The 27,131-nt window shown below is 57.4% G+C and overlaps 2 protein-coding genes across 5 annotated transcripts in view; one reads left to right on the forward strand and one right to left on the reverse strand.

The window, feature by feature from the left end:
* Positions 1–3,083: 3,083 nt before the first annotated feature.
* On the reverse strand, positions 3,084–10,789 carry FBXO24 (F-box protein 24). Its single transcript, XM_054994562.1, has 9 exons — positions 10,646–10,789; positions 10,349–10,535; positions 9,805–10,043; positions 8,063–8,324; positions 7,478–7,636; positions 6,740–6,861; positions 5,928–6,059; positions 5,330–5,500; positions 3,084–4,789 (listed from the first exon to the last, which is right to left on the reverse strand). Exons 1-9 carry the CDS (start codon positions 10,787–10,789, stop codon positions 4,460–4,462), a joined length of 1,746 nt encoding a protein of 581 aa, XP_054850537.1. The 3' UTR covers positions 3,084–4,459.
* Positions 10,790–12,730: 1,941 nt separating this feature from the next.
* LRCH4 (leucine rich repeats and calponin homology domain containing 4) overlaps positions 12,731–27,131 on the forward strand; it is a 38,938-nt gene continuing 24,537 nt past the window's right edge. For all 4 annotated transcript variants that reach the window (XM_054995133.1, XM_054995131.1, XM_054995129.1 and 1 more), the window contains exon 1: positions 12,731–12,934. In XM_054995133.1, coding sequence (XP_054851108.1) covers positions 12,754–12,934 — 181 coding nt within the window. In that variant the 5' untranslated portion in view covers positions 12,731–12,753. The remainder of the gene's footprint in view (positions 12,935–27,131) is intronic.

Here is a 27,131-nt window from a genome sequence, read left to right on the forward strand (position 1 = left end):
ACAGTGAGAGCGGCCCCTCAGTGGAACAGAGGCTTCCTCGGGCGGTGGTGGGCTCTCCTTCCTTGGAGGTTTGTAAGCGGAGGCTGGACGGCCACCTGGCAGCCAGGCTGCTTCTCTGACTCCGGATGAATGCAGGGAGATGGTGAGCGGGAGGGCAGGAAGGCCTGTTGTTTCTGGTCTGCCTGGGGTAATGCTGGTCCTCACTTTGAGGTCAGGAAGGAACCTTCCTCCGGGCCAGATTGGCTGGCGGGCCTGGAGTCCGTCTTTCTCTGGGCATAGGGCAAGGGTCCGTGGGAGGGGTGTGTGTGTGTGTGAATTCCCTGCACCGTGCAGGCAGTTTTAGATGACCTTTTGGGACCCTTCCAATTTAATGTTTCTATGGGAATAGGAATGCTCCTTGCACTCTGGCGTCCAGATTTTTAATACGCGACCATCTGCATATCCCATCCTTTCTTGGGAGAATCCAGGGTGCAGCACTTGATTTTTGAAAAGGTGCGGAGGCTCCACTGAGAGAAACTTGGTGCTTCCAGGCAGGCTGAGCTGAGGCATCAAGCACTGGCCTTCTACCATCTGTCTGAGAAACACTTTCCTCTAAATCTCAGGTCCTTGGAGTCAGAACATGGCTTCTGGCATGTGCCCAAGGCACAGCTCTTTTTTTGTTACTTCCCAGGGCAGAGCCAGGAGCCTGGCACCAGGACACCGAGCGAGATCTGTTCAGGAGAAATTAAGCTCTTGTTGGTTCATTGCTCAAGGCGGACGCTCCTTGCATTGGGGAGCTACTGGGAGCCGTGACGCCTGGGCGCCCCAAGAGCGAATCCCGGGCTGACGCTTCACTGCACTCCTCCTGCAGCCCCAAGAGCTTCCTTCCTTCCCCTCTCACCTGCCCAGGGGATCTGGTTTCCTGGCACGGGATTGTTTGCATTTCGGAGTCCAAACACTTGTCTGTAGAGATTCTTGAATCGATATGCCTCGGCAGGGTGGGTGCCACCTCTGCCAGGCTTCACACAATAGCTGTAGCCATCATCTCAAACCTTGCGCTCACAAGAAGTTTCGCCCCTAAGCCGCTTTTCAGTGGTGGTGTTCAGCACTGATGAGGACTGCCTCTGAGCCTGTGCAGACTGCCCTCCAAATTGTCCTGGGGTGAGCTGAGCTGCTTAGTGGTGCTGGCTGAGGAATGACAGCCTGAAAGTTCTCTGCACGAAGGGTCCGACTGCTGGGAATGTTTGGCTTGTGAGGAAAAAGAAATGCAGTGGAGACTGGATCGTTAAGGAAGGATCGTTAAGGGAGGAGTCCGACGACACCTGACAAGACTCGTGAAATTTATTCTAGCATGAGCTTTCACGAGGAGTCAGAGCTCACTTCCTCAGACGCATAAAGTGTCCATCCACGGCAGCTATCATTAAAGCTATGTTCCCCCACCCCTTTTCTATTGCTTGTAGCTTTAAGTAGACATGTATCTGGACAAGCAGTTCACTCATCTGATGAAGTGAGCTCTGACTGATGAAAGCTCATGCAGGAACAAACGGCGGGTCTTTAAGGTGCCTTTAAGGACTCCTGTTTTATGGAGGATTGTAAATTAATGATGAGTTGTGTGTGTGTGTGTGTGTGTGTGAGTAAAAGAAGAAATATATTCACAAAATATCAGTGTTAGCCAGGGCTTTTTTTCTGGGAAAAGAGGTGGTGGAACTCAGTGGTGGAACTCAGGACCGCACAATGATGTCACCAGCTGGAACAGTTCAAATTGCCCTCGGCGAAAATGGTCACATGGCCGGTGGCCCCGCCCCCTGATCTCCAGACAGAAGGGAGTTTAGATTGCCCTCAGCGCTGCTGTGCGGAGGGCAATCTAAGCTCCCCTCTGTCTGGAGATCAGGGGGCGGGGCCACCGGCCATGTGACCATTTTCAAGAGGTGCCGGAACTCCGTTCCACTGCGTTCCCGCTGAAAAAAAGCCCTGGTGTTAGCCACTGAAACATACAATAGGGTGGGAAAGAGCAAAAGAAAGTCAGTCTGTGGAACTCGTTGCCCCAGAAGGTTATAATAGCTTTTTAACTATACAGTACATTTATGAAAGGATTAGATAAATCAGTAGATGATGGGGTGTATCTGCGCTCACCCGCCATGATAGCAGAAAACCACCTTCCTGTTCTGAGGCCCTGTGCCTCCAGTTGCTACAGATTAACGTAACAAAGAGGGACAGGTAGAAACAAAGGAAATAGAAATAGCCAATAGCCGGGCAGATCTCTGGTCCGCCTCGCCTGGCTGGCAGAGGGGCTTGAGCAGAGGAAGGCCCTGCTCGGATTGCCCTAGGGCTCTTGTGCCTTCAGGGCAGGTGCTTTGCCCCGACCCCTGGCCCAGCCCCCAACGGAGCAGGGCTGCAGGGCTGACCTGATGGCCTCTCCCGCTGCCTCTGAATCCCCCTTCCCAGACAGTGGCTCATTTCCACCTGTGCCAGTATCCCATCTCTCACTGTGGCGCCACAGGTGCACTTTCTTTGAACATGGAGAACCAGCCTGGCAAAGATCCTTCGACAGCCCTCCCCTCCTGCTCTATGGGTCTTGGGGCCCTTTCGAAGCCATCTGAGCTAGTGGCTAGAAGTACATCCTATGGCAGTGAATGCCAAGCGTTCATGATTTCCCTTGTCCATCTCGGAAGCTGCCCTGGGTGCCATGGGAGAGGGGCAGAAGGTTCTCAGGAGCCATTTCCCTGCCTCATGCATCATCCGTTCATAAACCTCTGCCTTGTCCTCCCTCAGGCAGTTTTCTGAACCAAAAGCTCTTTGGCTTTTCCCTGCTGGGACGGGGCTCTGCCCCCGCCCGCCCGCCCGCCCGCCCGTAACTCTGCTTGCCCTTTCCTGAAGCGTGTCCTTGGGCTGAGCACCAGGTCCAAGGAAGCCCTGGAGTGGCCAGTCAGAGCTAGAGAGCAGCAGGAGGGCTGGGGGCAGAGCCACTCCCCCCTAATTCAACCTAACAATGTTTGCCAGCTGGCCAGTGGGGCAAACTGTACCTGGCCATTCCAAGTCTGCCCCCTGTCCTCTTCTGATGGGAGTTATTTAGCAGGGGGGGTGGGGTGGGCTATACACTCGGAGGTGGCCCAGCCAGAAGCCGTGGTCCTCACCTGCCCTGCTCCAGCCCCAGCCCCTCCAGTTCCCAAAATCAAAACATTCCGCCCCAAAGACTTCCAGGCAAAACGGCAATCTGGTTCCGGGCGGGAGGTGCTGGAACTAGCCAAGCTCAGCCCCGTATGCCCGTGAATTGATCAATGGTTCGTCATGCCCAGACTGGCTTCTCTGGTTTCTCTAGGTTGTGATACTGTAATATTATTAATGTTGTTACCCACCCTGAGCTCACCCGTGGGGTGGGCGGGCTAGAAATGCAATAAATGCCATTAAATTCTAGCCCAGCAATGCCCAAGAGCCACTTGGAAGAAGAGCACAACCCGTGGAAACGGGGGAGCAGGTAAGAGCCGGGTCTCTGGGGCTTCGTTTGGTCCCTCGCCTGTGCCTGTCCCTTGCAGAAGACGGGCTCCACTTCAAGCAGCTGCTCTGCAGCCTGCGGGTGCTTCTGGGGCCACAGCCTCACGCCCGTCCCCTCCTGCTCCACGCTCCCCGTCCCCTCCCCCAGTGAATGCTGGGAACTTTGAACCCTCAAAACTGCCAGCTGTCCAGAAGTGCCTGCCGGGCCCTTGGGCACTGGGATCAGAGGGCAGTTCTCGCAGGGCCTTTGTCCTCGCTCTTAGAGACGTGGCGCAGCGGCAGGCCTTTTAAGCGGAGAACGCAAGCACGCGTTGAGCAGCTGCTGCTGCTGCAAACAGTCCCCTCCCCCACTCTGCTGGCCGGAAACTGACCTATGAACCGTCCATCCCTCCGAGGGCTGCCCTCTCTGAAGGAGGAAGATGGTTGATGTGCTTCTTTTATGTGCTGCGTTTCTCCCCGGTGGAGACAGGCAGCGGCTCACAATGCTCCCCTCCCCTCCCCTCCGTTCTCTCCACAACCCTGTGAGAGGGGCTAGGCCGAGTGTGGCTGGGCCAAGGCCAGCCAGCGGGCAGAGCGGGATTTGAACCGGGGCCTCCCAGATGCTAGACTCGCATCAGCACTCACTGAGGGAGGGGGCAGGGAGGGAGGGAGAGACCGTGCCGATACCTTTCTTCTCCCGGCTGTTAATAATTAACTGGCTGAAGGGACTCCAGAAAAGGTGTGCCAGTGATGGGGAGGCGGGGAGGCCCCCCGTGCCAGTTCTGCAGGGGAACCCTTCCTCCTCCATCACATGCCAACCGTCTGCTGTCCCAGGGTTGCTGTTTGCCACTTACCCCCGTGTGGTCCAGTGGAGGCTGCCCGAGATCTCTGCTTGTGCTTTATTTATTCCCAGTGGTTCCTTCTGAAGTCGTCTCTATCTGTAAACATGATCCATGATATGTACAGGGGTGGGGAAAAGGGACAAGGGGAGTGGGGAACAATCCATGGGCTAGCTGGAAGCAGGGGGCTCTGGGAGCTCAGCTGCCCGCTGGATCATGTCCAAAGCCTCCCAGAAAAAATCCTTCTGGAATGTCATGAGGGGCATGCTGCCGACAGCTTCCTTCATCTTGGCCATGCGCCCCGCGAGTGTGGGGCACTTGTGCAGTTGGCTCAGGTACTCCTCGCATGCCCGGGCAGCCATGGCCTCTGCGTCACTGGCAGGCACTCCTGCCTTGCTGGCGGGCAGCTCACGATAGGCAGGCATTTCCTCAATGTCATGGCTAGACAGCATGTAGAGGCACTCCCGGGTGGAGCAGATCCGGCGGACGCACGGAGGCACCTGCAACAGTGGGGGGGGGACAGTGTGAGAGCAGCGGGAGGGGCGCTCTCCAGGCCGGGAGGTGCTGGTTTCGGGGATTATGAGCAATTATCTTAAGCAGCACGTAGTCCCCTGGGCCCCATAGGGAGCTGTGCTTTGCAAAAGCGGATGACGTTTTTCTTGTCCAGTTTGGAGGAGTTTTTATTTAATGCCAGATTATGAAATCTTTGTCCAGTTCAGTGGAACACAGAGAAAAGCTTTGGGAGTAATTGCAGTGAGGGGGCGGGGGAGGTGGTGAGCAGAACGTCTGAGCCTTCCGACCAGCAGCACTCAGGCCGGCTGTTAACTTCTCAGCCTGTAACAGGAAACGCTCTGCTTTGCACTTGGAAAGTGGTTCTTTGCAAAAAACCAGAACAGAGAGAGATTGGATCAGGGACGGAGGAAGCCGGAAAGCCCAGATCCCGAGGACTGCCCAGTCATGCCCAACTTCTCCGTCAGACACTCCGGCATGCCCGTGCCGGGCTCCCAGTGGCCAGCCTCCAGCCCCGCCCCTGCCCTCACCTTGATGTGCAGCCGGACAAAAGAGGCACTGCCTTTTGGCCACCCAGGAAGGCGCCCTCCAGCACCACAGCCACAGCCCATGAGGTCCTTCCCAAGGTCTCCGCTGTGGCTCAGCACCAGCGTGTGGTTGAGTCCACACCAGAGGTCCACGGGACACTTCAGGTAGTGAACCTGGAGGGAAGGGGAGTAGAGGGGGTGTCTGAGGAGGGCAGAGGGTTTCTGTTTTCCCCTCCCCTCCGAGATGCGACTAGAAAGGGGGTATTGGATTGGATCACTCAGGACAGGACTAGATCCCAACTGTTTTTCTGTATGATTTGGTATCTATTAGGAATATTCATTTGTGGTTGCACAGCCCACAGCATGGGGTTGGCTTTCCCAAGCAGGATGAGCCCCAATTAATATGGGTCATGATACTGTGGTGAGAGGCGGGGCCAATACTAGAAGACGGACAGAAGAGACTCACAAGCCCCGCCCTCCTTGTCTGAGTTTAGGGCCACTGGGCCCTTGGGAAACGGAATGGGGAATGGGCAGTCTGCACTCCTCCCGCTGCATCTCACTTTGGAGGGGTCTGCTTTCCCCCCCCCACTTCACATCTCACCTGAGCAGGCTCCCCACGGTCAATCTTGTCTCCTGTGCCAAGCTGACCGTAGCGGTTATTACCTTGCATGAAGATCCTCCCAAACTCATCCACTAGCCCCAGGTGGTTGTAGCCAAGGGCACAGGTGAGCACCTGGAGGCAAGCAGAGGTGAGGCACAGGGCTGAGGGACTGTTTGATCGACACTTGGGCTTGACTGGGGCGGGAGGAGTGAGGCATCCTAGGCCTTCATTTGAGCCAGGGCTAACCAGCACTCAGCCCCAGCCTGCTGCCAATGCCAAGCCTGGCTCCTAAAAAACACCTGCCTGTGTGCAGAATGCAACTCCTCAGAGGCAAGGGAAAGCAATCAGGAATGTTAGGGGATGCCAGCGCCCCCAAACCTTAAATAAGGAGGCCAGAGTGCGCTGTACAGCTATTTGCTCTGGCAGTACTGATCAGCTACGCTGTGGGGCTCACCCAATGTCAGGCACACACAGGGACTATATGGCTGCCCACTGCTCGTGATAATTGCTGATGCCCGCGTTCCTGTGTTGTAAGGAAAGATAGCAGCCTGCAGCTGGGCACCCACAACTGGAAGGCACATGAGCAGCAAGGGCAGAACTTAGCAAGCCTACTGAAGAACAGTCATCTAAACTTTCGTTTTCAGAATCTGGAATTCCTTCTTCTCCCTTCGGCGTCACCTCCTCAGCCTGGTTCCAATGCCCCAGTTCATCGCACTGACATCTCAGAGGCCCGTCTCACTGCTACTTCCTCTACTGGTGCTGCCTAAAGCTTGGGGTGGGTGGGATGACAGGACAGCCCCACCTCGCGTTACCTTGGCTGGGAGAGAGAGGGCGAGGGGCATCTGTTGATCCAGCGGGTCGAAAGCATGGAGGGTGCCAAAGAGATCACGGTACACACCAGGTGAGTGGACCTCCAAGTACACGGCACCTTCACCTGCCAAGGCGAGAGGGGACCATGACTGAAGGAAGCCCCCTCACCAAGTGCAGAAGGCAGGGGGCAGAAGAGGCAGCAATTAGGGGGAGGTTTCTCCTCCCTGCAGCCTTAGTTCAAAGTACAGTGAGCCTCTACCGTGCTTAGCATCAGGTTCATGCTTCCAGCCCTCCGGTTTAAATCCACTCCACATTGTATGGCCTCTCCGCCTGTGCCCCCTACTGCTCTCTGCTCCCCCTACTCAAACAATGCTGCCTCCTGCCCCAACCCCCCTCTCTGGCTGCCTCCTGCCAGGCCTGGAACAACCTCCCCCCCTCTCTCTGTGTGTTCTTCAAGCTGCGCCTCTCCTCCTCAAAACCCATTTGTCCTGCAGAGGCGTTCCCTCCAGCCCCTCTCCCCTGAACCTGTGGTGCTGCCTGAGCTTCCCCTACTCCACCGGCCACTTCTCAGCCCTCGACTTCCTCCTGTGGAGGACGCAGCTGCCGAATGCTACATCGCACCTGCCGCTAAATACAAGAGAACCTGCAGCGGCGGTGGTGTGGGTGAAGGTGCAGCCAGCCAGCCAGTCTGGCTTTGCCTCTGGGATGAGACCAGCCCTGCCAGCAGGGCTCTGCGTTACCTGTGAGGTAGACAGCACTGCTTTGGTTTGAATGCATATTGCGGATGGAGACGTGGGGGAGGCACTTGGAGACTTTACGCAGCGCCAGCTGCACAGTGTAGGAGCGTGGCTGGTCTAGCTGCGTCTCGTTCACCACCAAACTGTAGATCTTCCCTTCCTCTGCAGAGAAAGAGTCCACCCCACGAGGTGGAGAATGTTAGGCTGCAGGTGCATGGGCGCTTGTTCCAGGAAGGGCTGCACGTGCAGTTGACACAAAAGCATGGCTGTATCTTCCCCACAAGTCATGTGAGGAAGTCCCAGGCCTCTCCAATGCCAAGTCCTCTCTTGGGTGGACGGAGGCACTCTGGAAAAGGATGAGGCGTGTCCCAGTCTGGGGACATTACGCAACCAAAGGCTAGGGAGGAAAGGGGCCTCTTGGAAGAGGAGTTCTTCTTTCAGGAATGCCTCTCTCAGAGAGAAGAGAGCCGGAGTAAAAATGCACCCGAGGGGGCATCTGTGGGAGGGAGCGGGTTGCTCTCTGTCCCAGACCTTGGCTGACTCTGTGCCTATGAGAAGCAGCTGCCCTCTGGCTCTGCCTCCCCTCACCTGTCAGAAGCAAGAGGGACCTCTCAGTCTCCTGCCCCACCAGCACTATCTGCCTGAACTTCATGGAAAAGTGGAAAGTCATCTTGAACACTCGTTGCCCGCTGGATTGCAGATAGACCTCCACGCAGTCACAGAGGCGGCTGCTGGTGGCTGTTCCAGGGGCCTCACTGCGCCCCATCGCTGTGGTGACCGGCTGTTCCCGGGTTGCCAGCACGTACAGGTATTTGCGGTACACAGTGTCACTCCGGGGGTCTGTGGCAAACTGCCGGCAGAAGAAGAAAGGATGCAAGGGAACTCAAGACATGGCTGCAGTAGCTGGCGGGATTGTATTTAGTGTTGCTCTAGATGAGGAGCAACGGGAGTGTGAAGGTCACCCTCTGCATCTGATGGCATTGGAAGAGCCCCTTCCTCTTGCCCACCAAGCATGTACTGAGGAGCCAACTGCTGTGGCTGGGCGTCCTGGTCACCCCACACACTTTTACTGCAGCACGAGTCTCTGTAGGGGCACACAGCTACTCCGTGAAGAATGACACTTCCCTATGTACTTGTCAATTGTTCAACATTCAAAATTGTATTAAACGTGATGTCCCAAGTCTCTGTCCAGGTCACAGTCCCTCTCTCGAAGTCAAGGCAACCAAAGCCACCCATTTTATGCAAGGGCAGATATGGGGAGCTATGGGAGTGATCGTGTGCTGGGAGCTGCCAGTGGAACCTGCGCCTTAGACTGTCAGGGCGCTGATCCATCTGGCCCTTAGTGCCAGACTGAACCTGGGACTGCCAGCATTCCCCAGAGGGGCCCTGCCCTCCAGCTCAAGAATGAACTGGCAGGGGCATAGACCAACCCATTTCTCAGGCTCCATCTACCATTGGCCTTATGGGCTGAGGCAAACATGGATCCTAGAGCACATCTGTTGTTGTTTTTTTTTAACCATCAGGACACAAGACTGGGGTTTACATAGTCCACCTTCAAGGCTTGCTAGCTGAACACGTTTTCTGATCTGCCCTGCTTCTAGTTTCACTCTTAACTAATTTGCTGTTGAACACTTTGGCCATCTCTTCGGTTTCAAGTGGCCGTACTCCTCCATTGCCTGTCATGGCCTACAGACATGGAACAGGCAAACCATCTGGCAAATATCTGTAGGTAAGGTTGCCAACAATGGCTCAAAAAAAGGTGTCAGCTCTAAGCCCAGCACAGCCCCCCGTTTTTCTTTCACAGGAAGACAATGCTGTCCAGGAAACCCCAGGAGAGGAATCAAAACGTGGTGACGTTTGCACTAGAAGTGACTGAAAAAGCAGCAGGTAATTGGGGGGCAAGTTTAGGGGCGCAGGCCAAAACTAGCAGCAGCAGGTCAGCTCCGCAAGAGGAGGATGCGAGTCCTGGAGAGCTCCCCCACCCCTTTCTGGCAGGCCATGGCCACCACCTGTCCTGGCTGACTCTGAAGAGGGCAGGGTCACCGGGAAAGGGGTCCCACGTCTCTGAGATCCTTCCACGCTAAAGAAACCCTTCTCTTGATTTGCAGGTAATAGATCTCAGAGTTGGGAAAGGAGCAGCAAGGGTGCCGTTTCTCTGGAACAAGCTGGCACGAGAGGCTCCCCCCACCCCCACCCCTTCCATCACTTGCATCTTCAGGGCCCATCCTGTGTGTTGCCCATGAATGCAATGCTGGGATGAAACACTGTTTGGAACCATGCTCCCCCTCTTTTGGCATCTGTTGCAAGGGTTTCCCCTCCCAGGCACGTACATCCTTGGCACTGCGGCACAGCACCATGTAGCGGCAGGCACGGCGCCACTGGATGTGTCCCATGGAGGAGGAGACCAGGGCGTTCTTGAGGAAGAAGAGCGTGCCACTGTAGTCGAGGATGAAGACGTGGTCCTTGGTGGGCAAGAACTTCCGGTAGCCATGTGAGAGCAGCGGGGCGACTGTCTTGCTGACGACGTGCCGGCGGCCGCTAAACATCTGGAAGTACAAGCCCTTGGTGTCTGTGGGACAGAAAGACCCCAGGGCAGGGAATTGGGTCTCTCTGGAGAAGTGGACTGAGTAACACCTTTCCCCTCCCTGGGCACGTAGGGGGGCACAGGATGAGACCCACTTCATATTTCTGCTAAGCATTCTTTTCTCCAGCTTTCTGTCTCCCCCTGCCCCCCTCATGATAATGCCACTCTCTCCCATGCAAGCATAATCGTTTTTCGTGCATGGGATTCTCCCATGTGCAAATCCCCCCCCCCAAAATTGGGCAATGTTCCCCTTGTCCTCAGCACTCCATTTCACACCAAGGTATACTGACAGTTGAGGATGGCCGATCGCTTCCAGGGCCGGCTACCATTCAAGTTCTCATCCCGCAGCCGAGGGGACAGGCGACGACAAATCTTCTGCCACGCTCCCTCACTGTCGCACACTTCATAGAAGTACCGGCAGGTCTGGCCCAGGGCGACCATGTCCTTCACTGGCAAGAAGGAAATGATGTAGCACAGCTGGGGGTGGGAGGGAAAGAGACTCCGTCACCGAAGAGCAAGGGCTGCTGCCCGTCATCAGGGCACCTCCCTGTGTCCCACTCCCCCCCCCCCAGCCCTGGCTCACCTACCAACTCTGGAGGGAAAATCTGGATCGAGGCCGCGTCTCCTCTGCCCTCCTCCTCCTCCTCCCCTCTCCTCTGGGCGGATGAGCTGCGGGGCTTCTTCTTGGGCTGCCGGGGGGGGGGGCGGTGGAGGGGGGAGAGGGTGAGCATGCTGGGGCCACCTGAGTTCCATGAGCCAATTGCTGCCTTGTAAACACGTTACCTTTTGTTCAGGGCATGCCAACGAAGGGCCCTAGTGCCTGTGTTCTTATTAGGGGGTGTCGTTTGAGGTGCATATGTAGCCGGCTCCTCCGGGAGCCGCAACCGAGTTCTCTTGCAATAAAGCGACTCTCTCGTGGGCGGAACCCCCACCGCCTGGCTGACATCCCTTGGGCACAAGGCTCCAGATCCACGGGGGGGGGGGGCGAGGGCGGGGGCGAGCAGGCGGAGGCAGCCCGAGTCCCAGGGCTTCGGTTAAGGAAGGAAGAGGGCCGGAAACCCCCCCCCACCTCCGAAGGGCGGCCGTTTTTATTTTGCTGGCACGGCAGGCAGCATTTCAACGGGTGCAGACTAAAAGGGCGTCGCCGGACAAGTTTCTGGCGGTTGGGCATCTGTTAAAATGACCACCTGGGGCGCCAGGAAACCCCCGGATGGGGCCCAGGGGCGCCCCCGGCCGGCCAGCTTCGTCGCTCGGGTACAGGCAGAGGCGGCGAGGCCGGCGGGCCCCTTCAGCGGGAGCCGCGCGGGCTGGAAAGGCCCTTCAGAGCCGGACTCGAGCCCAGCGCCGCCGCCGCCTCCCGCCGCTGCTCCGGGCCCCCCCGAGGCCGCCTGGCAAGCGGGCCGGGAGCGGAGCGAGCGACGCCCTCGGAGGCTCCCGCGGTTCATTCGCGGCGTGGCTTGGCGCCCTCCTCCCTCGGGGCCGGAGTCCCTCCCCGGCCGGCCGCCCGCCCTGCGCTGGGCTGGGCTGCGCCCGGGGCCCGAGACGGCGCTCACCGCGCGGGGCTCGTCGGGGCGGGCGGCCCTCCTGCGGCGCGCCCTGCGGGCCGGGCGCCCGTCGCTCATGGCCGTGCGCGCTCTGCGGGGCCTCCGCGGCGGCCGGGCCGGGCATGGCCGGGGCTTTGGCGGGCCGGCCACGTGGGCCGGCGGCGGACGCGGCGAGTGTGACGAGCGGCTCGCCGGAGCACGCGCCCGGTCGCCCCGGCAACCGCCCTCTGTGACGACGACGCCCCGCCCCCGCCTTTGTGACCGCGCCCCCGGCCCCGCGCGCCGCGCAACCGGTTGGCGGGCGGGCCTGCCCGTCAGGACCCAACGGCCCGCTCTCCTCTACGGACTGGCCAGACCGCCTGTCGTTCAAGCGGCAGCGCCCGCCTCCTCCTCGCCTCAGCTCTAATTGGTGGGGGTGTCGAGGGCCGGAGCTCCTCCGTCACGGCCTCGGCCGCCCGCTCTGAGGCGATTTCCCTGGGGTTCCGCTCGCCCCGGCGCCTGATGGAGGGGCTCCGGCTCTCGACACCCCCATCCCGGTCTCCCGGGCGCTTCTGCCCGCAGGGCGAAGGAGGCCCCCTCCACATCCCTCAGTGTGAGTTTTTCAATTGTTGCCGCTGAAAGCTCTGGAAGGGCCCGCTTCTTTTCTGATAGGTGAAAGTGCTTGTCGTTCAAACTTGTAGACACGCCTACACCAGTTGTCTGTGCACTATATGCGTTTGGCCGCTTCACGATTGGGCAGCAGTTACATACGTCCCGCCTCTTTGAATATCATTGGCTAAGAACGAAGGGACTGTGCAAGGCGCGCGCGAGTGGGCTGGGTGAACCGCCTTCTTTGTCGGTGATTGGTGTAAATCGCAGTCAGTGCTTTTGACTCATTGGCCAAAAACCAATGAGCGTCCCGTGCCCCAGCCTCCGACACTCGATAGGAGCAAAAAGAGGAAGACCTGTCCGTCTGTTTCCACGGCATTGGCTGCCTGGTATCAACGACCCCACGCGATCTCCTGCGATTGACCACGTCCCTAGTGGCTGGTCTCTGATAGGCTGCGGCGGGGACGCACGCCCCGCCCTCTTTGGCTGGGGTCTCGCGGCGTCCGCCTCCGAGCGCTCATTCGGCCGAGCGCTGCCGCAGCGGGAAGAGCGGGACCTGCGGCATGGCGGCGGGCGAGGGCGGGGCCGACCCACTGCCCCCGCCCTCCCCCTTCCCACCGGGCCCCGAGCGCGCCCTGGAAGAGGCGGCGGCCTCGGGGAAGCTGAGCCTGGCCGGGCGGCACCTGCGGCATTTCCCCGGCGGAGCGGCCCAGCGGTGGGACCTCAGCGACACCACGCAGGCCGGTGAGAGGCGCGGTCAGGCCCCGCCCCCCGCCGGCTGCTCGGCCGCCCCGCGGAGCCCCGCCAGGCGGGCCCGGCCGGGCTCTGGGTGCGAGTTGTGCGCGACCCCCGCTGCAGCCCCCGAGGGGTCCCCCGGCCTCTGGACCGCGCAGAGCGGGGCCGCCTCCCGGGGGCTTCTCCGCCGCGCCTGGGCGGGAGGGGGAAGGGGCGGGGGGGCTTTTGTTCGGCCCCCGCCGGAGCGCAGGTGCGCCCGCGCCCCGCCCCGCCCGCCGCGCTGCCTGGAGGAGCAAAGCCTGCGGCGTGGCCGGGGGCGGCGCGGCGCTGGCGGCTGTTGCTGGGGGCTCCTTCCCGCCGCAGAACGCGCATGGGCGGCGCAGGCTGGAGGTGGGCTGCCGGCCGGTCTGCTGTGCCGGGGCTGCCTGGAGCTCAGCTGGGCGGGCAGCGCAGAGCAGGCCGGGGCGGCCAGCGGCTGGCCTTTCGGCTTCAGGGGGCCTGGCGTAGCCCGCGCGCTTGCCCGACGGCAGGATCCTGACAGGGGCGGCGGGTGAGGAGGGCCCCCTTGCCTGGGAAGCTGCCGCTCTCCGGAGGGAGGCCTCGTGGTGCTGCCTCCGGCCTGGCCCTCCGCCGCCGGCTTCCTGCGCAAACGGCCGCTGCCTTCCCGGCGGCGGCGGCGGCGGCGGCGGCGGCGGGTGCTGCTGCGTGGCCCGCGGGGGCGAGCGTCCAAGGAGCTCCGCCCGCTTTTCTGCTGGACCAGGCCCCGGCGCCCAGGGCAGCTCGCAGAGGCCTCCGATAAGCTCGCGGGCTGGGGGCCCAGCAGCCTCCGCAGCGGCCCTCCCGGCTGCGCTGGTCGAGCCGCGGGCTGCCCCGGGGCGCGGAGGCCCCTCTTCGGCCCCCCCCCCCCCGCGCCCCGGCTGACAGCCCCTGCGGCAGCTCCTCTGCCCCCTCTTAGCCGTCGGGTGCTGGATCCCCGCGGCCACGACGGGTCGGGTGAAGAAGACGCGCAGCTTCCTGCTGGGGCCTGGCGCGAGGCAGCTGCCCCCCCTCTCCTCCCCCCCCCCGTGGCAGCTGGTGCGCGCGGCTTCCGAAGCTTGGGCTCGAAGGGGGGATGGGCACCGGTGTTTGGAGGGCTGCAGCCGCTCTAGGCCTGCTTCTGCCTGAGACTTGGTGGTTTGCTGCCTTTGCTAAAAGGCGAGAGTTGTGGGTTCTCTTGGTAAGTTTAGCAAGAGAGAAAACCTTCCCGGGTTACTGTGGCAGGGGTGGGCTTTCGGCTGCTGTGGGGGGGGGGGTGCGCGCAGAGTGGTGAAGAGCTTCCTTTTTCAGTTGCTGCTCCCTTCTCCGGTGGTCAGGCTGGGTGGGTCGAGAATGCCTCGGCGCGCTTCCGTAGTAAAGGCCAGCCTGTTCCTTGAAAAGAGCCCCGTGTGGGAGGTGGTGCTGTGCCCCTTCTGTCCTGCTGGGCCCTGGCTTCAGCTTCTGGGCCGCTTCCTCCTCTGGGTGTTCCGCGGGGGGGGGGGGGCAGCGCAGCAGCCCCACCGGCGCTTTGCCAATTCGTCCTAGACTGTGGCTTGCTGCATTGGATATGGTTAGCCTTCCTGAACCAGTGTTTGGGTGTGATTTCTAGTTTACGCTGGTAGGGGAAATAAAGTTGGCCAGTGACACGGCGTGTGTATATGCTTGCTGTCATTCTCTGTATTTACATATAAAAAAGTTTTTGAGCTGGAAAGTGTTTCTTGCAACACCAGAACAAACATTTTGCCAGGGGGCAGACTTGATGCTTTTGGGGCGCAGTGGTGGATTACCCCCCTCCCCTCGAGTATCTCCCTGCCCAAATTTTCACTTGCCTGCTCTCTGCTTTTTATTTGGGGCCCCAGCGGGCTGCCCTGCCCCCGGGTCTGCTTGTCGGCCTGGGCCTGTCTCCACCCAAAGCGTGGCGGGTCCTGCGCAGCCTGGCCAGGCTTTCCGACAACGCCGTCTTTGGTTTCAAGCTGCCAGCTTCCCCTTCCGGCAAGGCCCAGCTGGCTCCTGCAGACTCATCTTGCTGACTCTTGTGTGGAAAAGCTGACTGGGGGAAGGCCCAGAACTGTGGCAAGCTGTGGCCTCCTTAGCTAAAGGCCGAGGCTTCTGGAGATCTGGATGTCTGCACTTAATGCACCCTTGACTCTTTCTTGGCTTTGAAGCTTTGAGTGAATTTCATTCACCTGGGCTGGAGACGAAAGCGGAAGGGGGCGACTGTAAAATCGGCTTGCGTCGACTGGGGGCGAGGGTCAAAAGGTCCTTGCTTTGGGCCGGGCGCGACTGCCTGGTCTTTTCCGGTCCTGGATGCCCTTGAAGAGTTCGTGTTGCTTCTGTCAGAACGTTGACTCCAAGTGCCCCGTCCCCCCCCCATCTCTTTGGCACATAAACATTTCTGAATGAGAAGCGCCTGGAAAGGCATTGCGGGGATGCCAAGTGGTCCTGGCATGCCCCGTGCAAAGTGCAAGACACCCCTGCAGGTTTCCCCTGTGCTGTAAGTTGTTCTGGCGGATGTCCTTCAAAGGAAAGTCTTGAACTAGAGAATGAGGCCCAGGAGAACTTGGAAGAAGAGGGTTGGCGCTCCTTGTCTCTCCCCCTGCTGTAAAAAGCAGGAGTGACGTGGAAGCTTGCCTTCCCTGCTCTCCAAATCTCCCTGAGAAACTTTCCATTCCTTTTTTTAAACTGCTTAGCCCTCAAGTTTCTAAATTGAGAGAGAGAGAGAGAGGTTACATGGGGAGGACTGTACAGGCTCACTTGAGTGTGTTCTGCCCCAGGGGGATAGCGTCGTCATCTTAGGCAGCCTAGCAAAAGATCCACGGGTGCCCTGGCCTGCAACACGGCATGCACCTTTGTACCGGGATGTGTCATCAGGGGCACATCCTAAATGGAAGAGTGTAGATTTCTGCAGCAACGGACGCATGGCCAACCTTCCCCTTCTGCAGAGTATCTTTGGGGGTGCTAAAATGAGTGTCAACATTTCTCATGGCCGTTGCGTTATTTCTTAAATCTGAATAATGTAAGATTTTTTTTTAAATTTTTTATGGTATCATTTTCTTCCAGTGGAAATAATTTACATGTAAAGCTTTCGACTTATTGCGGCTAACGTTTAAACTACAGTTAGTTCTTTTTCTCCTAATGAAATATTTGAGGAAGTAAAATTAACATAAGGTACTTTTCTATTTAGGAAGCAATTCCTTTAGTCAAAATATTAGATTATGCTCATTTCAGAGCGTCAGCAAACTTTGCAATTCATATTTATCCGGCAAAATAATGGCCAGCCTGATGCCTCTGGAAGAGCCACAAGCAAGGGATGAATGGCGAACAGCCCTCTCCTGTGGCTAGTCTGCAATAGTGGTATACTGCCTCTGAATTTGGAAGTTCCATTTGGGCATCGACAGGTGAAGCAGGTGGCAGGTGTGGCAAGAGAGCTGATGGGCGCTAATGTTCCCCTTTACAAGGGAAGGGGGCGCTGGTGCCCACTAAGCCCTGCTCACCAATTGAGGCTTTTGGTGTTCTTGGCAGTTGCACGGGAGCCCCTCCCCTGGGCATCCAGGAAGCTGTGGCTGCCCCCTGTGGCTCCCCCCCCCCCCGATTCTCTTCCAGGGGCATTTCATGTTGTTAGAGCTCAGAAAAATTACTTCCGGGTTGTGCCCTCTGTTCCCTAGAAGAGGCAGCTTCATCTCCTTGCCACTCTCCCTGGAAGAAAGAATTGTGGATTCCTCCTGTTGCCATGGATTCTTGGCAGCTTCCATTGACTTCAGCCCTTGGAGTGAAAAAACTGTTCAAAGCTTGCAGAAAGCTGGTTGGGCTGGAGATAGCCACGGTCCCTGGATAGATGCAAACAAGCCTTTGGGAATTTTGCACGTGGCCTGTGGACCCAATGCAGCTCGAGAGGTGTGACTCCTAAACTGGTCTCTGTGGCTGGCTTAAAATGCCTTTTGGTTTCTGTGGCAAAGGACAGCCCTTAACTGGCAACAGTTTAAATGGCTTGGTGCCCGTAATGCTTGTTCCAGGAACCCATTGCCCAGGGGCCCAGCTGCCGGCTGAAGGAAGGAGGTTGCTTGGCATATGGGGCAGGCCGTGCTCCCCCCCCCCCAAGTTCCTTCAGGCTTTCTTGAGCCACTTTTGTAGACAGGGTCCCAGAGAAGCTGCTGTGAAGTGAAGCACGCTGCCACTGGGTTCCCTTTCTGGTTTTAGAAGCGCGTCTTCATTCTGTTACTGGCATAAAACCATCGGGGGGGGGTCCCAGTCCTCCCCCCTCCTGTTTGCTCATGATCCCCCACACACACACACAGGCACACTTCAGTCCAGCTGCCAGGCAGGACAATGGAGGCAGCAGTGGGGGGGGGCTTTCTGCCTTGGTTAGCTGCGACCGACTGCTGCCTGGGTCTAGCAGGTGAGAGAGTGACTGCCAGCTCAGATGGATCCAGAGGAGTTAGCCATGTTAGTCTGCAGTAGCAAAATAGCAAAGAGTCCAGCAGCACCTTTTAAGATTAACCAACTTCATTGTAGGGTAAGCTTTCGAGAGCCACAGCTCTCTTCGTCAGATGCATGTGCCTGACAAAGAGAGCTGTAGCTCTCGAAAGCTCAGAAGGAAGCTCCAGGCAGCCCTTTGGGAGCAGCAGGAGTGGCTGTCAGCTCTGCTTTCTTGTGGTTGAAGGTTGCAGGGAGCCCAGGCTGGGGAGGAATGCAGGGCAGCCAGAGGCCCTGTTGTAGCCTTACTTTCTCTCCCCCTACATCTGTGCAGCCCTTGCCTTCCTGGCACTTTGTCTGATCTGCCCCGGGCTAGAAGAAGGGGTAGGGCGGAAGGGCGCCCTGTGGGGAGCTGCAGCTCCCTGCTGCTGAGAATGTGTCTGTGAGGCAGAGGTCTGCACCGCACCCCCTCTGCCCCCCCCCCAAGCAACCTGCAGGGCTGGCGCTGGATGAATGCCTTCAGCAGATGTGCTACTGAAGCTCCTTGGGAAGAGCCTCGGTTTCTTGCCTTCCTTTGAATTGGGGCCTGTTGGGTGTGCACACAGGGCTTGGAGCCGGAGGTGGAGGCTGTGGCTGATCTCATGGGGCCAGCCCTTGATGGCGAGGTGTTGAAGGGCCTTCCAGCCAAAGTAGTCTCTGCTCTGAAACCTGTATAGAGGCACTCCTGTTCTGATAGATGACAGTCTCAGTGGTTGGGGCTTTCCCCTGTGTGTGTGTGGGGGGGGGTCTCTTCTCCCGCTCCCCGTTGTGTTGCCCGCCATACCCACATCCGCGTGGATTTGTCCCCAAAAGGTCCTGCCAGACTAACCTCATCTCCAGGTTACTGGATCACAGGAATGCTGTCGATGTAGTTTATCGGGATTTCAGTAAAGCTTTTGACAAGGTTCCTCATGATGTTCTGGTGGGTATACTGTGGACTGAACTCTGGGATGGTTAGTTAGATAGGGAACTGGCTGGATAACCTCACCCAAAGAGTAGTTGTCAGTGGCATCACGTCTGATTGGAAGGCTCGGTTCTGTGCCCAGTGCCTTTCCGTATTTTTAGAAATGATCTGGACAAGGGTGTGAAGGAATTACTCATTAAATTTGCAGATGACACCAAACTGTGAGGAGTAGCAAACACCTTTGAAGACAGGGATAGACTTCAACAAGATCTGAACGTGCTGGGAAAGTAGGCAGATTGAAAAAAGATGAGATTTAACATGGGTGTGCCATGTTCTCCTATCTGGGTAACAAAAATGCAAAGCATGCATAGTGGATAAGGGATACGCTTCTGGGTAGCAGAGTGTGTGAACGAGATCTTGGTATATAAGTGGATCAGAAACTTAAATACAAGTAGTCAGTGCGATGCTGCAGCAAAAAAGCGAATACAATCTTGGGGTGTATTAACAGACGGGTAACATCCAAATCACAGGGTGTCGTTTATCCCACTTCATACCGCATTGGTCAGGCCCCACTTGGAGTAGCGTGCGCGGTTCTGGAGGCCTCCCTTCAGTTGGAACAGGTGCAAAGAAGAGCAGCCAGGGTGATCGGGGGCCTGGAGACCCAGCCCTGCCAGGAAAGACCGAGGGACCCGGGAATGTTCAGTTGGAGAAGAGGAGGCTGAGGGGAGACGTGAGCGCTCCCTAGCAGTATTGAAAAGCAGTCACTAAGAGGAGGGAACGGAGCTGTTCCTTTGGGTAGCAGAGGGTAGGACTCGAAACACTGGGTTTAGACTACAGGAGGGAAGGTGCTGGACGGACATGAGGAAGAACCTCTTCCCGCTAAGAGTGATCAGCAGTGGACTCGGCTGCCTGGGGATGTGGTGGGTTCCCCCTCATTGGCAGAGCAGCTGGACGAATCCTTGTCAGGGATGCTTTAGGCTGTTCCTGCATTGGGCAGGGGTTGGACTGGATGGTCTCTAAGACGCCTTCCAACTCTGTCATCCTATCCAGTGGCTGCCACGTGTTGTTATTTGTTTACTTTAACTTATTTACAGCTTCTCCATCATATTTAGTGTTCGTGGTGGTTTTAGAACCACTGCTTTCAAACTTAATAGGTACAGCTGAAATGTATAGTAGAATAGAAATGTTGGCATAGAGGTAGACTTCCGTGCTCTTTCTCCTCCCTCTCTCTGCCTCTTGGCTGCTAGCTCTCTAGAAAAACAGGGAGGGACGGGTGGCTGACCCTTCTGAACTCACCGCCCGTTCCTTGGCACTGTGCTTTGTTGGGGAGGGCCAGTGTACAGCCTGGCCGGGACGCAGACCCCTTCTTCTGCCTTCTGCAATGTGTGTTTGCTGCTCCTCTTCAAGACATGAGGGGATGAAAGGACCACTCCTGGCCAAGAGAAGAGGGGTGAGCAGGAGGATGTGGCTACGCTTGAGCAAAGCCCCTCCCGGGGAAGCTTCCAGCCCCTCCTCCCACTTCAGTTTGTGGGGAGAGACTTGTTGCCCTCTACGGCGGCTGCCTCCTGCAGCTGAGGGCTGGACCGCTGATGTCAGATGCCTCTGGAAGCCCCGAGAAAGAGGGCGGAAATCATTCATCTGTTGGCCCTGCCGTTCTCCTTGGAATCGAGGAAGCTCATATAAGAAGCAAGAAGTTGCAGTAGAAAGGAAAGATGAGTGTGTCTGCTCCCTGGCTGCCTGATAAGCTCAAGGCACACCAGCTTTTCCGATCAGTGCTGCACACTCTGCGGCCCTTAATGGCGTGGCGTGCTTCCGTGGCCAAGTGCACTCTTCGGATGGCCTCCTCCTCACTGCGCCTTCCCTTAGCTCGCTCTGTTACTGCCGGAATTGGTGGCCCTGTAAGTAGGGAGATGGCAGGGCGCTTAATTTCCAAGATTGGGTTGTTTCTGAGACCTTTTGAGTGAAGGAACAGTTGTTGGTGAATTTTGTCTTAATATGTGGTTTTGGTGATTTTATAAATGGCAATTTGTTGTATTATTGTTCTTTCTCAGGTAACTATTGGAGAAGCTGATGCTCCTGGTTGGGGTGGTGAAAATTCCCAGTTAAACTTTATGCTGTTCCCTAAAAATTGGGCAAATTCTGGAAGCACAATGTGAAGCTGATCTCTAGAAATCAAATGCCAGTTGATTTTTTTATTATTATTTTTTTAGAACATAAATATACAATAAATTTACAAATATAAGATAACATTGCTTATAAGGTATCAAATGCCAGTCTCTAAAAGCAGGGGATGGGTGAGCCTGACAGACTCCTTTAACGCTAGGAAGGAGCTTTGAGCTGCGGGGCCAGTTGTGTGGCTGCCTTTCGGAAACCGCCCGTGTGGAGGTCAGCCAGGCGCTCTTGCCGTGGGGAAGGGATGGAAGCGGCAATAGGAAATCCTTTATTGGCCAGGGCTGGGGTGGGGCTGGCTCGGCTGCTCTCCTGTGGTGTGTGCAAAGCCTGCCGGTTCTGGGCCTTTCGGCACTGTGAAGGGCTTGGGGGCGGGGGGCGGGGGCGGCGGCCGTGTGCCGAAGGCTGAAGCAGAGCACCTCCGGAGCTGAGAGTCCGAGGGGGCCGTGACTCAGTCTGAAGTGCCCCAGGCTCAGGGACACGGTTGTTCACCTGGCCTGAAGTACTTTGCAGAGAAACCTGTGTGTGCACCTCCCGAAAGGCCCGTCCTGTTCCGAGATGGAAGAGGCCTGGGGCTTGCCCGGCACCAGCACCAGTCGGGCAGACCTCAGCCATACTGGGGGAGGGTCTCCTTTAGCCGGAGCTACCGTCGAAGGGCTGGCCTGTGCTCTGGAGTTCCATCTGGCTCGGGTGCAGCCTCCTCCCAGCTCACTTCCTCCCCACAGACTGGGCCGCAGCCCCCCTTCTGCAGCTCTGGGTCCAGGTCAGCGGCCTTGTTGGTGAGGAGCTCCCTTGGCCTAATCTCCCTGCGACCTCAGTCTAAGCCAGGGAGCAGCAGAGGGGGGGGGGGGCTCGCTGAGACAAACCAGGTGCCCAGGCGTGGGAACTGGCAGAGGCGGAGCAGCCCTTTCGGCCGAATTGAATTAGCGGACCATACTCATGGGGCGTGCGTGCGTGGGTGGCGGGGGGGGGGGGGACACGGGTAGGGTGAAGCCTGACTCCAGAAACTCCCTGCTGTGCCATATGGAAGCTCTCTGGGTGGCTTTGGCCCAGTCACATACTCTCCACCTAACCTACCTCAGAGGACTGTTGTGAGGAAAAAATGGAGAGGAGACTGGTGCGCGCCACTTGGGTCCCCGCTGGGGAGAAAGAAAGGCGGGGTATACATGGAGTAAAACCAGGGCCTTTTTTCCAGGGGGAACGCGGGGGAGCGGGGTTCCGGCCCCTCGGTGAAAATGGCCACATGGCCGGTGGCCCCGCCCCCTGATCTCCAGGCAGAGGAGGGTTTAGATTGCCCTCCACGGAGGCAAAACTCCCCTCTGTCTGGAGATCGGGGTGGAGCCACCAGCCATGTGACCATTTTCGCTGAGGGCAATTTAAACTTTTAAAAACTCCCCCCTTGTTCCAGCTGACCCAAAGTGACGCCATTGTGCGGTCCTGAGGTCCACCACCTCCTGCTCAGCCCAGCTCCTGAGGGGCTCCTGAGAGGCTTCAGGAAACACCCTCTTGGCTTTTGAACAAGGACAACATCCCCCCCTTCCCTCAGCTCCCTCAGAACGGGCAAGGGAACCTCAGCTGACTAGCAGCTGCCTCCTTCCTCACAGGCCAGCACATGTTGTTTGGCTGCGGCATCTCCCCCATGTCAACTATAACAGTCTCAGGAGGAAAAACACGCAGCCCTGTAGAGACAGACACCAAGGAATGCGTGGCCCCGGGCAGCTCCAGCTGGGCTTAACTCTTGGCACCTGCCAAAATAGCTTAGCCACAGGCGGCAAGAAGGAAAGAACTGAAGAGCGCACCAGAGGCCCAGCCATGGAGCAGGAAGGCTGCCCCGTCCCCTGCCCCTCCCAGTCCCACCGGCCACGCCGTGGTATCCCCAAGGGCTTTGTTGATGGAGCGGGGCCCTCTGGTGCAGATGGGGTGTGTGTGTGTGTGTGTGTGTGTGTGTCTCCCTCTCCCTCTCCCTCTCTCTGGCTGCCCTTGTCTCCAGAGAGGGAGGCTCTTCCCCCGGGCCAACCCTTGCTGGGACCTTACCTGGTGCTGGTGTGTGGCCATTCCAGCCTGACAGGAAGGGAAGGCGTGGCTGTGTTTTGGGTGTGTCCCAGAGGATTACTTGATGACCTCTGCTTCAGTGTAGGCAAGGGCCGTGCCTCTTTGTGGCCCTCCCTGGGTTTAACGGCAGCCTTTGATGCCGTGGAGCGTGCCAGGTTCTTGTGACCTTTGGAGATAGAATTAGGGACCAAGAGGGGTGCCTGGGAGGAATCGCTCTGCGCAGATCGGCTAAGGGCCGAACTAGACGCTGCAGAGTCCCTGGGGATGCTGCAGGGCACCACCATCATGTGACTGCTAGAATTCCTTCACTTCACACATGCCACGGGGGCCTAATCCTGCTTGGGACTGCGGTGCAGGGAGGGATCCTGCCTTCTGTCCCGCTGGCATTTAGCGTCTTGAAAACAGAGGAGTCCGTCCTCCCACACCACTGGCCCGGGCAGAATTGGGCCCTCACAGTGTTTGAAGAGTGAGGGGACTCTCGCACTAAAACGGCAGCGGCATCTCCGGGGGCGGCGTGAGTGGCCTGGTTTGGCCCCCAGAGTTGCCTCCGGTGTGGGGCTTACTGTGGGGGATTCTCCACCGCTCAGTCCTCTCCTCCCTCCGTGCTGTTCGGTCTCTGGGAAATCGTTTAGGTTCGGGGAGCAGTTTGTCACTGGCCAGGCCCGGCCGGCCCCATATTTCTTCTTCCTTCCTGCTGTGTTGCAGTGGCCAGACGCAGGTCTTGCTGGTTGAAGGCTGAAGGCCAGGCTGCTTCCCAGCTTTTTTTAAAATAACTTTTTATTTCATAAACATTGCAACTGCTTCCCAACTTGGATGGGGTCCAGCTGACCGTTGCGAACTGTCCAGTACTGTTGATGGAGACGCAAGTTAGTGCAGGCAGAAGAAACTTGCTACCACCTTCATTCAGCGTAGAAGCTGCCTTCCTGCCTTAACTCGGTTGGCCTGACCCCGTGGATTCATGCCGCAGTGCCTTGAGACTAGACTTACAGTGCGCTCTAGATGGGTCTGAAGCCAACTTGGAAACTCTACCAGGCACAGAATGGTGCCGCTCGGTTACTGTTGGGGTATCCATGTGACACTCGTTCTGCAGTGACTTCAGTAGCGATCACTTACCAGGTTCACTCGGAGGTCTGGGCTATCACTTGCCAAGCTTTTCATAGGCCACAACCTGATCTCTGCCGGACCGCCTCCCATGGCAGCTTGGCTTCTGCAGGCGCTGCCCAGCAAGTGGGTGGGCTCTACGGCTGCCTGCACAGACACACAGGTTTTCTGCCTGCCTGAGAGGGTCAGGGAGGCTCCCACACCGCTGGTGTGAAACAGAATTGCGCTGTCTGTGAAGGAAACGGGGCGGCCATAGAACGGGCAGCCTTAGGCTTCTGTCACTCCGTTTGTGGGGCAGGTCACGGCTGGTAGCTTTTTGGCCTGGCTTTCCTGACTTTTGTAATCTCTTCCTGCTGCGTTATTTAGGGGAGGTCCGATGCTGTCTGTCAAATTACGCTGTCTTATATTATATAATCCACCTTGAGTCTCTGCAAGAAAGCCGGGCGGTAAATAAAGTAAATAAGTAAAAGCTGTGTCACCATGGAGGAGAGAACAGCACAAGCGGGGGCGGGGGAGTCAAAAAGCAGGGGGGGGCTCCCCCGAGAGAGAAGGCCCAGCGGGGAATAGACCTCTGCTGTGCCCATCCCCTTGAACAGGGGCATCTTTCTGGAACCCACCGATGGGGGTCTAGGGTACTGAGCCACTCCTGTCAGGCTGAGCTGCTGGTCAGGAGGGAACAGCCTTTAAGGGGCACATCGGCAGGCCCTTTCCTTGGTGAGCCACGTACGGCCTGGACAGAAGTGGCTCCGGGGTGGGAAGGAGACAGCCCTTGCCACATACTGTCTCACCCAGTAGGAAGAGGCGACTTCGCGAGTGGTCTGTGGGCTCCATGGGAATACCTTCCTTCTCTCGCCACACTTTTTCCTGTCTTGGCTTAATCATGGCAGTCCCTGCTGAAGGGTTCTGAATAAAAAAGAAGCGCCCTCCCTGACCCCTGCCCGTACCGGTGCCTGCAGCCCTGGCCTGAATGTGCTCTGAGCAGAACGGGGGAGCAGGCCAGTCCGCCTCAAGCCCCCCACCCCCACCCCAGCGTCTGGCCCCTCCCCGCTTTGGCTTCCCTTGGGGCCTGCGGCCAGGGCTTAGGCTGGGGCTGGCCAGCCTCTCCTGTTGTGGCCATTGGGCTTGAGCGCCCTTTTGTCTGGCAGACTTTCAGGCAAGGCGTAGCTTCCCGGGTGCAGTTATGAAAGGGGACCTTGCTGTCTTGGCACAATAGTTGTGGGGTGGGGCAGGGCAGGGGGAGAGTGGCGCCGGCTGCCGAGGAGGCACCAAGAGGCGCTGATCTATGGGGAAGGGTGTCTGATGGTGCATTTCCGCACTTATTAGTACAGCGACATGGCTGCAGGAGTAGGAATCTTTCTGAAATCTCCCCTGCCAGGAAACCGGATTGCCTAGTTGGCCAGCTCCTGTCCGCAGGTGACCCTCAGCCTGGAGGGAATTGTTTGTGTTGCTCTTGGCTTTCCTGGTGCAGGCAGAAGAAAGTGGGGGAGGGGTGCGTGGCCATGGCCTGTCACTTGACCCGTGTGGCGTGTTCCCGGCTGGGATCCACTCAGAGGCCTCCTCTTCTCTAGGCTGCCTCTTTCCAGGCTTCTCTCGGGCTTGTGCAGCGCTGGGCTGCCTATGATGGGAGCACCTGATTCCCGTTGCCTGCAGCTGAGCCCCCTCAGTGGGCCATGTACAGAGCGCAGGAAGATGGCGCCTGAGAGACTGAGCACCATCTCCGTGGGCACTGGTCCCCCATCAGCCCTGTTGCCTGCCTCAATGCCTTATGCATGTTGTAAAAGTGAAGATGAGACTGTAATATAATCTATTGTGGAAGCACTCTGAGCGCATGGAAACGAATAGGTGCTGTGAGAGATGTCAGACCTGGGTCTGTGGAGGCTGTGCAGTTTGGGGGGTGGGGGGGGAGCCTGTGAGCTCTTCGCATCTCTTTTGACTGTGGAGGTTTATAAAATGGTGCGCGGGGTGAAGAAAGTTGGTAGAAGTCCTGGGATTTTAGCAAGTGGTCTACGCTCAGTCATGAAAGAGTTAAATTGTTGTGTTATTTAGTTAGTCAACAGATTAGCATAAGACTACTTAGCTGTCGAGTTGGGGATCTTTATGCTTAATGAAGAAGATCCGGGATCCACTATTGGGCAACCAGTTTATTGGGAGGAGGCAGTCCGCTAGCAACCGTATATACACTAAAGATTTTATTGCCAGCCTCAGTGCTGAAACGTGACCGCCTGAGTACAGTACTAAGTCACTCTCACTACCCAGATGTAGACAGCCAGTTAGCTATTCTTTGTTTTCTCGCCAAACCAACCCTTTTACCCTGACATACAGTAAAGTATTTTTCTAGTGGTGAACGTGGGAGCCTGTTCTTACGTTCTAATGCGCAATAATCTACTCTGCTAATCAAAAGACTTCAATTTTGAGCTTTTTCTCCCCCAGCCATAACACCAAACCTCAGGGGCACCCAAGAGAATTGATGGTCAGCAAGTGCAGGACAGACGGAAGGAAATGCTTCTTTACCCCACGAGTAATTAAACTGCGTGGGATTCAGTGCCCGTGGAGGCAGGGGCAGCTGCACGCACGTGTGACTTCATAAGGGGGACGGAGGAGGAGCCGTCGATCGCATCCGTGGCTTCAAGCCAGGTTATGTTCTGGGCAGCAGACCTTTGGCTACCAGTGCTGGGCGGCAACACCAGAGGAAGGCCTCAGCCTGTCCCTCCATGCCTTGCCTGCCTGTTTCTCCAGGGCAAGCGATTGGCCCTGGGCGAGACAGGATACCTGGCTAGACGGACCCGCGGTGTGATCCAGCACCACCACCTTATGTTCTTAATAGCTCTACAATCCCCAATCACCCTTGTTCTTACGATCTTATTTGGGATGTCCAACCCAGGTTGTCTCTTGGTTGTTTACACAAACTGGAATACCAGACAAACCAGCACTAATTCTAGCATGGAAAGGTCCCAGGGTGTTCTCCCAGGTGGCTCCAAACTTTGGGGGAGTGGATGAGAGCGCGGGACTCTAATCTGGAGAATGGGGTTTGATTCCCCCCCCCACTCCTCCGTGTGAAGCCAGCTGGGGGGCCTTGGGTCAGTCACAGCTTCTAGGAGCTCTCTTGGCCCCACCCACCTCACAGGGGGATTATTGTTATGGGGATAACAGTGACATACTTTGTAAACCACTCTGAGTGGGCATTGAGTTGTCCTGAAGGGCAGTATATAAAGTGAATGTTGTTGTTGTTGTTTAATTAAAGTTTGGGATTGGGTGTTCAGTTTCAGCACTGTGTTAGGCGGGCCTATCACATCCAGCTCTGTATTCCCCAGACAGTTTAGATCGAATGAGAGGGATCACATCAGAGCTTCCAGTCTGTCCAGGGCCACCTCTGACAAACCCAGAATTCCTTTGACGCCTTCCATTTTCAAGCAGTGCCAACAGACGTGTGAGGTCGAACGCAAATACTTTTTTGCCCAGTAGTTGTGCTGACCGAGAACTGGAAGGCCACCTCAGTCACATCTTGTTCTGTCC

This window comes from Eublepharis macularius, chromosome 12 (genome assembly GCF_028583425.1).
Source record: "Eublepharis macularius isolate TG4126 chromosome 12, MPM_Emac_v1.0, whole genome shotgun sequence".
Taxonomy (NCBI): Eukaryota; Metazoa; Chordata; class Lepidosauria; order Squamata; family Eublepharidae; genus Eublepharis; species Eublepharis macularius.

Coding starts and splice junctions, on each gene's coding strand:
- FBXO24 (XM_054994562.1), bottom strand. CDS start 10,789: ATGCTCACCCTCTCCCCCCTCCACCGCCCCCCCCCCCGGCAGCCCAAG. Junction 7,637..8,062: donor GTCCCTCTTGCTTCTGACAG/GTGAGGGGAGGC, acceptor CTTTCTCTGCAG/AGGAAGGGAAGATCTACAGT. Junction 6,862..7,477: donor CAGTGCTGTCTACCTCACAG/GTAACGCAGAGC, acceptor TCGCCTTGGCAG/GTGAAGGTGCCGTGTACTTG.